The 11,562-nt window shown below is 33.2% G+C and overlaps 1 protein-coding gene across 8 annotated transcripts in view; it reads left to right on the plus strand.

The window, feature by feature from the left end:
• The first annotated feature begins 282 nt into the window (after positions 1-282).
• The window catches only part of LOC110422469 (putative cyclic nucleotide-gated ion channel 20, chloroplastic), a 29,862-nt gene continuing 18,582 nt past the window's right edge, over positions 283-11,562 (plus strand). Inside the window, exons 1-5 of one of the 8 annotated variants that reach the window (XM_021436398.2) lie at positions 285-744; positions 2,173-2,312; positions 5,121-5,643; positions 8,119-8,310; positions 10,223-10,321. In XM_021436398.2, the coding sequence (XP_021292073.1) occupies positions 5,137-5,643; positions 8,119-8,310; positions 10,223-10,321 (798 nt within the window). In that variant the 5' untranslated portion in view covers positions 285-744; positions 2,173-2,312; positions 5,121-5,136. Of the gene's footprint in view, positions 745-1,222; positions 1,239-2,172; positions 2,313-5,120; positions 5,644-8,118; positions 8,311-10,222; positions 10,322-11,562 lie in introns of those variants that run through there. The other 7 variants (XM_021436399.2, XM_021436400.2, XM_021436402.2 and 4 more) reach the window with 7 other exon arrangements.

An 11,562-nucleotide genomic window follows, 5' to 3' on the forward strand; every position in this document is an offset into this window, starting at 1 on the left:
TTTTACATATTTAAATTATACTTTATGCAAAATTTAAATTAGGTTAATATTTTAGTTTTGGATTGAATATTTATCATGAATATCAACGTGTATTAAAATTCACATGAAATATGAAAATAAGAAAAAAATCACTTAAATTCAATTTATAAAAATTGGAATACCCATTTCTAGTACTATAAAAATTTGCAATAAACGAGTCGCTTCTTTTTTCTATTAAAAAAATCAATAAGAATATTTGTCCATTGTAATAAGTTCAAAAAAAAAAAACTTGCCGTTATAATGAAGGAAATATTCGGAATCGGGCAATGTACGTCTGTGTCAGGACCAGAGTCCATATTAATTAGTTATGGATGGATGAGTTGTCGTGGGGAGTGGAGCAAAAACAAGAGAAAATGAGCATCGACGGCTGACTGGCTCACGAAGGGAAAGAGGAAAGTCACAGCGTGGTTGGTGTCAGCCTTGTTCTTTCCAATATTTTTCCAGGCAAGTGGGCCAAATCCCACTCGCTTTCTTCCAAGACCGACTTTTTCAAAGTCTTTCTTCTTCTCTCTGTCCATCAGTCAGCGCTTCTGCTTCTCTTTCTCAGATACACAGCTCCCTCCGTTTCATTTCTTTTTATCAAGTTGAAGAAGCCATTTCAACTATCAAATTGCTTCTTGGTTTTTTTCTTTTCCTGCCTCGGTTTCGGTGGGTGAAGGGTGGTGTAATCTCTCTTTTACTACAAGGGAATTCAGCTTTAAGCAGGTTTTTCTTTCTCTCTCAGATTTGGACTTCCGTTTTTAATTCATGTATTTTGTTGTCTCGAGAAAGCATTAGTGCGGTAAAGGAATAGAAATATGCTAAGCTAAGCTATTGTTAGTCTCTGAAATGCACCATGAAACATAACTCATTCTGCCTGTTCTGCCTTTTAGTCTTGGCACTTAGCTGCTGCTTGCTTTTGCTCTCAGAACCACAAGTTAATTTGGATGCAAAAGCAAAATACTAGTCATATTTTTTAATAATTAAAAATTAAAATTGTACTTTCTTGTTTTGGAGAGAAAAAGCATGCTTCTACTATAATATAGAATAATTATTTTAGAATAGGTGTTCAGTTTTAGTAAACTTTTCATTTTTAATCAATTATGGTTTTGCTTTATACTTATTTGCTTTTGCTTTTAAGGAAACTTTTATCAGGATGTAAAAGGCATAAAGCAAGTAGCAAAAGCGACAGCTAGACAGACCAATGCTATTTTTGTGTGGTAAATGAGTTGAATCCCATTTTCATTGGCTTCACTTTGAAACTGGTTTATCCAATATTGTTAGATATGTACCTTTCCATATCCCGGGCTATTGATATCCCATATGGCTTGATATTAATACCGATCTGAGCTTTTCATGCTTGTATCTAACTCTTTTGTGGAAAATGTTAAGTGTTGGGTGGAATGAATGTGAATTCATGGCAACTGTCAGCTGAAAAAGCCTCAAAAAGTGTAGGCTTATGTGGCATGTGAGGTAGAGTATGCAACTTAAAAAATATGTTGACCCGAAGGGGTTGAGTTGGATTGAACCTGAGAACAAAACTTGCTCTAAACCTTTCCACAAATACTTGAAAACTATGTTTTCTATGCTTGAAATAGGGAATGATGATAATGACACAGAGGAAAAGAGTGAATAAACTAAAAAGTGGACTTGAGATTTATAGAGGTTTCGTCTAGCCATGCAGCGCCTGTGTCATAACTCCATAAGTCCATCTTTTTGGGAGTTTCTTCACTTGCTTTGTTTGAGCTTACCGTGCAATCATAATGCACTCGCTATCTTAATAAAATCTACTTGATTTCTCAGCCCAACATAAGTTTAGCTAACACCCAAAATTAGCAATCTCTAGCAAAGACCTTTTTACAAAATTACTAGGTAAAAGCCTCAAAAAGTTTGGACATGGTATAATGTTCAGAACTTACAAAATGATATGCCAATTTAGGCTCTAGAGGATTTTCAATTTGATTATGAATATCTTGAAGATTTAAAGATAATAGCTCTTTGACAATATTCAATTTTGAACCCTTGTTTTGTAGCTTAGAAGTTAAAATAACCAGTGCTAAATTCTTGGGATATGTTGTCATTGTTTCTTTTTCTTGTCTCAGACTATAATTTTTTGACTTTATGAGCCAAAGATGCCCTTTTGCTTCTCAACAGGTGTCTTTCTTATAGGGTATTGAGTTCAGCATGATGGTCCTTCAAGCAAGCTTAGAGCTTTCTTCCATTTTCTGAAATTTGAATGTTCCAGGTGATTCCATGACATTTTAACCTCTACCAGCAACCTTTTTTTAGCACAGGTATATGATTAGTCACTCATAATTTCATTGAAGCTTCTTTTCTGGAGGTGCCTGTAGGTTTTTGTTCTTACCTGTTGGGTCCTCTTGAAGCTACATAGGGCTTTCAAACTTTTAACAAAGGCCTTTCTTATTTTACCATAGGCAGTTAAAGAGGCTTGTTCTGAGATACAAAGTTTGTCTTGTTTAGGAGAGCCTTTAGGTGCCTTTTGATTAATGGTGACTTCTTTGAGCATTCTATCCTACTGAAGCACCTGACTGATGTTGATAAGGGACCTCTTGCTAACATAATGCCATCAAAACTTTGTGCTCCTAGTAATGATATTTGATATCCATTGTACTTTACTACCATTAAAATCAGCACAGTGAAGCCAACATAGAATTCAAAATGAGCAATAAATGCACCCTCTGGTTGCAAGGGACAAGCTAAACTACCGACTTGTGTTGGTGCTGCTAATGATGTAAAAGAATGTGATAACCGCGTTGGGATTCAGACTGTGATTAATATTAAATATACTGGAGCAAGTTGACGATAATTATCGAATTAGGAGTAATGGAAGGGTAAGCACTGGCTTTGACAGTTTATGTGCTGTAATTTTAAATAGTGATAGAATCCAAGAAATTGATGCCAACAAGCAGCAGAAAAAAAATACAAAGCATTATTCCCAATGGGAGATTAACTGCATAGATCACATTATGCCATTGTGCTCTATTTAGATAGGACCATATTTTTAGTTGATCATTAAGAGTGATGCATATTTTTTGATAGTTCCCCATGTACTCTCTGCACACCCCCCCCTCCCCCCCCCCCCTTCTTTTCTTCCCCACAAACATCTCCCAAGCCTCTATATCACATGCCCAAGCCACCTTAAACACATTTCCCACATTTCGTCCTCAATTGGCAGTGGCCAACTACTTTTTACTGAATATTGTTATTAAATGATGCCAACAAGCAGTATCATCAATTGGACTTGTGGCAAGCTCAGAAGGGAAAGGCATTCCCTGATGGCATTTCTTATAAGCAGGGTTAGGTAGATATGCAAAATTCAAAGCTTTACAGATTCTGCACTGCTAATCATAAGCAAAATTAGCAGAGACAGGTGGAGTTGTCTTATAAAAGCAGAGGATTTTTGTAAGATTTCATTAGACCTGGCAGTGGCATTGGGCATCCAGCAATAACATGGTTTAAAAGAAAACTGATGGGTTAGGGGGTCCAGACTTTTTTATACATGATATTAAGACATTTAATTAATTCCCAATTGAATTGTGAGCATTTGCAACTTTAACTCCGAAGATATCAAGCCTTGGCAGCTTTAATTATTTGTTATTCTAGTTAATTGAACGCGAAAGATATGAAAAGAGTGCATTTATGAAACCATTGATAAGTAAATGTTGAGGGAACGTTTTGTTAAATTTTTGAGGTAGGCATCCATCCTTAAACCAATTGACAATAGTTGGAGAGGCCCTTGTTCTATTTAAGTGCTCAAGATCAAATTTAATCTATGTGAGATTTAATCTATCGCTGCTTAACAGTCTTGTTTTATTTTTTCTGTGGATAACTTAACAGTCTTGTTAAGCCTGACCTTAGTGACATTACATAATTAGGTTATGTAATCAAATTATTATGTAGAGGAAGCGCTCAGATTTGAGCTGGCTGCTCTTCTCCACGGTGTTTTTAATGGCAATTGTGAGATCAAACATGAGAAAACCTGCATATATACTTCTATCACCTATATAAATGTAGAAGCTGTGTACCTCTTGGAGTAGTACCAAGCTACAGAAAGTTCATTCTGGAAAATGAATTTTGAAATTAAATTTGGCTTTTATGTATAATCTCCTTTCTATCAGAGCAGCTGACCTACTTTGATGTCCAACTGTATGCATACTGGAAAATGCATTTTGAGAAAGGTTTGTTATAATTGATATAATGTTTAAATAATTAAGTCAAAAGTATCTACACGTACAAAGATGATAGCAGGATGGCGAAGACTAGTTTTATGTTCTCCCATTTCCTATCATTGGTGGTTGTTATTTGCATTTGACTGTATATTTCGAAGAAAAATAGGTTGGTTCAATTCTATTCAGAGATTGTTGTTTCTTGGACTTATTTCTAAATCCTGGATAACTAATTAAGGAGATAAGAGTGTTTTCCCATTAGATTTAGGAGAGAAACAATCTTTTTTGTGGTTATAATAAGAGTGTAAAAGTAGCAATTGTTATGAATAAAAAAGGTGAATATGCACTTCACAACCAAATTGGTGGTTTTAGGTTATAAGCCTTTCTTTGTCAAATCAAAGGAGGGAAAAAGGGAGAAGAGGAAGGAAGTAGTTCTTTCTCTATGAAATGAAATAGCAGGGGAACCACAATGAGAGGGTATGGTGCCAAGGAATAGAATATCTATACAGAATAAGTAAAAACTGTAACCTTATGATAAGTTCAGATTTATTTCAGGACATATTTAGTTGGGTTGATGGACTCTAACAGTGGACAGACTTTACAAAAACTTATTGACCATCGGTATTGCCTCACTGTAATTTTACCTGCTGCCTTTTTATCATAAATAATCGAGCATCTGGATGATGTCTCTTTATAAATTAAAATCAAAGTGATGCTGGCTAACTGGATGATCTCCTCATTATTTAAATCTAGAAGACTAGGAACAGAGTTATTTTCCTTTATGCTCTTGAATTTTATCTTAAATGTGCTGGGCTAATTTTTTTGTCTACCCTCCCACCCCCTTTTTTTGAGCCAAACTAAATATATAGCAGCACATGCAGCTAACTAAGCTGACTGTTTATGTTTCCTTTGTAGATCTAATATATGAGACATGGCGTGTTATGATAAACATGAGGTTCCAATGCTGTCAGATATTCATCCTCAACCATCAGAAAATAATCAGGATTCTCAGTTTCAGGCACTGTTTTCTAGAACTCAGAGTGCTTCAATTGCTATCCCAATGAACTCTATAGAGTCCTACGAAAGTACTAATCTTGTAGGACATACTGGCCCCTTGAGGAATGAAAGAAAAATACCATTTATACAGATGAGTGGTCCTCTATATATTAGCCGTAAGCCTGAAAATTCTTTTCATCCAAATCAAAGTGTGGCAGGTCGTAAAATGGTGGAATCTAAGGCAGAAAAATTTCCTTCTTTTAATGGAGTGGATGAAAAAGATTGGTCAGATAACAACTATGTTGGCAAAAATGAACATTTACTGAGGTCTGGACAACTAGGAATGTGCAATGATCCTTACTGCACAACTTGCCCAACATATTACAATTTCAAAGCAGATCAAGAGAAAAACTCAAAAGCTTCAGGAATCTTTGATACCAAGGTATTTTTCTCCACTCAAAATAGTGTTGTTGGTACCAACTGACTTTCTTAGATGGTTGTCAATTTATTTCTTGTTAATTGTCTTATATGCTTTGGAGTGCATATAGCTTCATTCGTGAGAGGTAACTTGTTTTTAAGTCTTCTATTCTGTCTTCTGTCCTTTGACTAGGATTTTAGCTCATAGTAGTTAATTTGTGTGTCGGCACACCTATGGAACTCATAACATGAAGTGCTTACAAGTGAATATAATTTATGTGTCTGTCAAGTATGCTATGATTACTGGATTATGTGCACAAGATGGAAAAAACCTCTTTTTTTCTTTTGATTGTATGGAAAAGCTTGTTTGAAATTGCAGTTATCTTCACATGAACCTCTAGTCATTGTATAGTCTTTGGTGCTGCAATTGTTAGATTGGGGATGTCCATCCTTTTTTTTTTTTTTGGTATGAAACAACCATCTGCTCATGTAGTAATTTTTAAGATTTTGAGACTTACCATTTAGTTCTATATTCTCAGTACAAGGACCGGCAACCACTCTTACTCTCTCTAGATGGACTATATCTTTGAGTGGATTTGGCCCAAAGGAATAAAAAATTCAAGCATATTAAAAAAATTTGAGAAACATTTGTTAGTGTTTAGCTCTGCTAATAAAGCTGCCTGTATTTTCCATTTTATTCAAGATATGAGATTTTGAGATTTGTTGTTTTCAACAGTTCGGGCAATTCGAATGAATGGCTTTTCCTCTTTAACTCATATTTTCTTAGAAAACCTGGTCAAGAATCAAGCAATTGCACTTTAATGACTAGCTATTAATGAAAAAAAATAGTTAGTCATCATATGGGTTTGGCTCAAGTGGTAGGGCAGGTGGAGGTTTGAGTGAAGGTCTTAGGTTTGGATCTTGCATGAATATCTCTTATACTAAAACGTTTGTGTATAATAAACTTGTAGATTATGATAACAGTAAAAGTTATAATATATGCTAATAGTGTTCCCATCAGCCTTAGTTTAAAATATTCGATATATAATGGTACTTTTTTTAAAGGGTAAAAGTATCATTTTGTTAAGAATAAGAAGTCATAAAAGCTGCTATGCATGATGTATGGTCTCTATTTATTTATTATATGCATAAAAGCACAGATATTAGTAAAACATTTTTCTTGGTGTAAACGGACTCAAATTTGATATATTCCTAAATTGTTTGTTCCTATTTCTTTTTTAATATTATTGGTATAACATTAATCTTCTCAAAATTAAATTTTAATTGGTTACAAACTTATAGTTCTATTCTGCTTTTTTCCTTGGTAGAGAATGGTTAAGATAGTTTTCATTTAGTTTGACTTCTTATCACTTTTTTCCTTAGAAAGGTCCAATTTTTAATTTTAATAATTTCAATCTTTCTTCGATTAAATAACCAAATTAAAATTCTCTCAAAATGGTCTAAAGGAAATTTATAAGGGTATCAAATTTAAAGGTATTTCTGAATTGTGCTGTATAATTTTGATATTATTAAATTATACATTAATTTTATTTAAATTAATTTAATTAACTATAAACTCCTAATACCCTTTTACTTCTTTCTTGGTTGAGAATCATTAAGAGAAATTTCTTTTATTACTTTTTTGCTTAGGAATAGCGACTTTTTAATTTAAGCAACTACTAGTTTTCTTAGATGAAATAAAGCAAATTAAAATTTTTCTTGAAATGCTTAAAAAGAAACGTACTTAGCAAATCTGTTTTGATAAGAGAGTTATAGTCTTATTGAGTTGTTACAATTAAGAAAATGTTGAAATACTCTATATTATTAATTCCAATATTATTAAATCACTTATAAATTAACAAAAAAAACACAATTCAATGATTTACATTTGAGTTTTATATATTAAAAAATTCACATTTAAAATTGTAAATCTATAATTAGAAAAAGTACTAAAACACGAATAATTACGTACGTGACTATAATTATTAGTATGATGTTGAATGGAAGAATAACATTTAGATTGATCAAAATATACCTTTTCATTTAATTTACATTGTTAGAAACAGTAAAATTATTAAACGGGTACTCGAATTTAGTTAAAGACAAAAGTTTAAGGCTTTACCTGTTAAAGTTATTACTGCTAGATTTTTCTTACACTGAAATCACTATCATATATTTATATGCACGTATGTGTCGCATTTTTATTAAAATCTTTGGGGAAAGGTACCCCTGGCTGTCTCCATGTCGCGTTGCCCCCATCTACAAATGATGCCACTTTTTTTCTTATATGACCAGGAAATGTACTGTAAGTTTTTTTTTTTTAAGCAAATGTACTATAAGTTGTATCCGTATATTCGTAAGAGTGTAATCCTCAGAGATTTTTGCTTGAAGATACAAGAAAAAGGATATTGAAACATGAACCAATCTAGTCTTTATGACATCCAATTATTTGTTCCAAATACCATCGTAACCATGCAGCTTTATTTTTGTTCGTTTGCAGTTCCATAATGTTCTCTATGGGGATGCCAAAGGATGGGCTAGGAGATTGATGTCTTTTCTGAGTTCTTATGTTCCCGGAGTTATGAATCCTCATGCTAAAGTTGTTCAACAATGGAACCAATTTTTTGTCATTTCATGCTTGATGGCAGTTTTTATAGACCCATTGTTTTTCTTCTTGTTGTCTGTGCAGAAGGTCAGTTTATTTTTGTTTTTCTTCCTATTGCTTTCTTAATTACTACAATTACATATTCTTTTAAAACTTTTTCTCCTCTAGTTGGCCTCACTATCTTAAGACTAGCAATTGGGTATTGTCTCTTGCAGCAATTTGGATTTACTTGCATTATTTGCTTTGACCTAGCATATGGATTCTACAAGATATTGAATTTTTTTGTTAGAGACTTTTTTTGATCTTTGTAACATCAAGCATGCTATATTGAATTCTTAAATGGTGCTGGCCTCTTTAGACCTCTTACTTCTATTTACTCCTTTTTCCTCTTTCTTTATGGGCAGGGTGCTTGTTTTAGTTAAAAACATGTGATACAAAATGTTCTTAAAAGTAGATGATATCAGTTATATTTGTAGATAAGAATTCCTTACAAACTTTTTAATTAGTGAATGTGTTCTGCTTTGGGAGCTTTATTATTGTGCTAAGTGAGGGAATGAGGTATGTGAATGGAATGATGAAGTATACACGTGTCCTAATATTACCATGAGAGATTGTGGGTGGTACAGATTAAGGCAATAACGAGTCAGAATAAAGCCATTCTAGTTCCCTGGTTAAGAAATTAGAGGGAGAAAGTGCAAGGGCAAATTAATGCTGCTGATGAGTAATGGGATGGCTTATTTTTAATCCGACGGGTAGCTAATAGGGGATGTCTGTTGCATGCCTTTAACAATTGAAATAGAAATTTTTATCGGACTAAGGCATGGTCTAGTAGATGCAGTAAGGTGTTGTGCAAAATTTGGAGCAAGAATTTGCGTTCAAAACTGTGATGTAAAACTTTTTTCTTTTTTTTCTTCACTAACAATTTCATTGTTTGTACACAATAAGTGAAATCCCGTGGTGAGATAAAATGCCTAGAAAGGACATAGTGCTCAAAATTAACTGGGGTTGTTAATCTTTTCAACGCCAAATTGAACTTTCAGAACTCAAAAGTAGTAAATAACTGCTTTGCTTTTTGGTTGCAGTTGAGGTGTGTTCACTTCTAATATTACTTTGAGCCAAAACTGGATGTGTGTTTGGCGTTATGTTTGTGGTACTAAGAAACATTAGCAATCCCAACAGAATGCTAAATGGGGCCTGATAATTTTGAAAATCTCTTCCTAGAAGAAGAGATGGGGCTTAGATTTGGCCCATGATTTCATATGCAACAGGACACTGCTTAACCGGACCAGTGCCTTCTGCGATGAAAGATGTAAAGCATACTGATTTAAAGGGACAGAAATGATGTGGAAAAGATATTCTTTCGGTTAACACACCCTTCTCTCAAAACATAAGTACAAGAAAAGTAGAGCCATCATCTGCAAAAGCTCTACATCAGAAAGTAATATGGTAGGCTGTTGTTAGAAAAGGATTGGCCTTTGAGGCAGTGAACTGCAGATTCCTAGCAAAGTACAGGTAAAAATTCTAGCAATCAGAGTCAGCCCTTATAAAGGAGGTCAACTAGGACAAGACCTTAGGTCTTAGTGCCACCTAGGTTACAAAAACTCATAATATCTTATATCCAAAGTGTTAACTTGTCACATAATCTAACCAATTTTTATGTTTTGATGTAAAAAATTTAAAAATTTAGCACATTTTATCAAGTTTTGATCTTATTTCCGTGGTATTTTAACTTTTCATTACCTGCTCTTGATAACAATCAAGGTTCTCTTAATTTAAATCTCAACTATTTTCTCTTTTTCTCCTAGACATATTTCAAATATTATTTTCCATAGTTAATTAATTAGTTATTGGAAAATTACATTATCTTTTCAATATATATTTTTCCTTTGCTAAAAAATAGTAGCATACAATTTATAATTGTGTATTTGGCTTTCCTATTTCTACAAATGACATTATTTCTTATGTAGTATGCTGTAAGCTATTCCAATTTTAAATGCAGGATAACAAGTGCATAGTTATCAACCGGCCTGCAACTAAAGCATTTGTAGTTTTGAGAAGCATGACTGATTTTATATACCTGCTTAACATGCTCCTTCAGGTAGACAGCTTCTTCTCCTCTTTTAAATCTTGCTTCTTCATTTTTAGTATCTCTCTCTCATAGTTTCCAAAATGCTTAGATGGTAAATGAGAATTTTTCTAATACAACGTAACTCTAACATATCAGAGAAAAGGAAAAGAGACATATCGGTAGAAGCATATTATCTCATCTAAATATATCAGATTAGACAATGTTGTAAAAACATTATACCAGATGGGATGAAAATGGGAAACCAGAACCTGTTGGTGCCATATGATTGAGAAAAATATTAATAAAGAGTGAAAACGGATGGATAAGGAGTATTGAAAAGTGTTATGATAAATTGGTTTGGTTACATGTACCTAGAAGGTGGTTTTTGCGTAATTCAGTTGGACAGGAAATTTAAAATCACATTAAAAATTTTTCATTGGTTTTTTTTTTCTAATTTTTTTGGGTTTTCTTTTTCCTTTCTCAAGTAACAAGTTGAAAAAGGTTTTTTACATATAGTTTAACCAAAATTATGGTTCAATTGCAAATTATGAGACTTAAAATTTCAAATTTGAATCATTTTATTGAAAAATTTGAAATAATCCAGACAAACAAATCAATTGTGCACCGCACACAATATTAAAAAAATGCTGATTTTTAAAATATATTATTTCTCGTTTTAAGCTTAGTTTGGCCAAATGGAAAATATGAACTAGATGAAACTAAATTTCTTTCAAGCAGGATTTGAATTTGATAAAATTGAAGCAAAAGTTGCTTATTGTTTCTAGGTTTAGATAGTCTTTATATACAATGATACAAGCCTAAGAGGAATGATGATGGTTCGCCAAAGCAGGCCTAAATTATATTTATGGTCAACATGGATATATACGAAGTGTTACACAAAAATGCACATATATTTTCAGCACTCCATCTGTTCAACATGATTCAAATTGGAAACAATTGAAATTTGGAAACTAATTAGCCAAAACAAGTGATTAGGAAAGAAATAGTGACTCTTCGTTCCTTTTAGTGAATGAAGTGAAAATGTATGCAATGTTATTGGTCTACTCTTGAAAAGCATCATTATGTGCAATTTGAATTACTCTTGTTATCACTGGGTGAAATATGGCTAGGAATGTTATGCTCATATGCATAAGCTGCCAAGAGAGCCAGACCAGTCCTGCGGTGATATTAGACAAGTTTTGTTCTTAGCTTAACCACTAGAACAAACTGCTTGCTTTTTAATCTTACAAAAAATTAAGGAATCACCCAAA

Source organism: Theobroma umbraticum, unplaced genomic scaffold, assembly GCF_002168275.2.
Source record: "Theobroma umbraticum cultivar Fairchild unplaced genomic scaffold, ASM216827v3 scaffold_146.0, whole genome shotgun sequence".
In the NCBI taxonomy this organism is placed as follows: domain Eukaryota; kingdom Viridiplantae; phylum Streptophyta; class Magnoliopsida; order Malvales; family Malvaceae; genus Theobroma; species Theobroma umbraticum.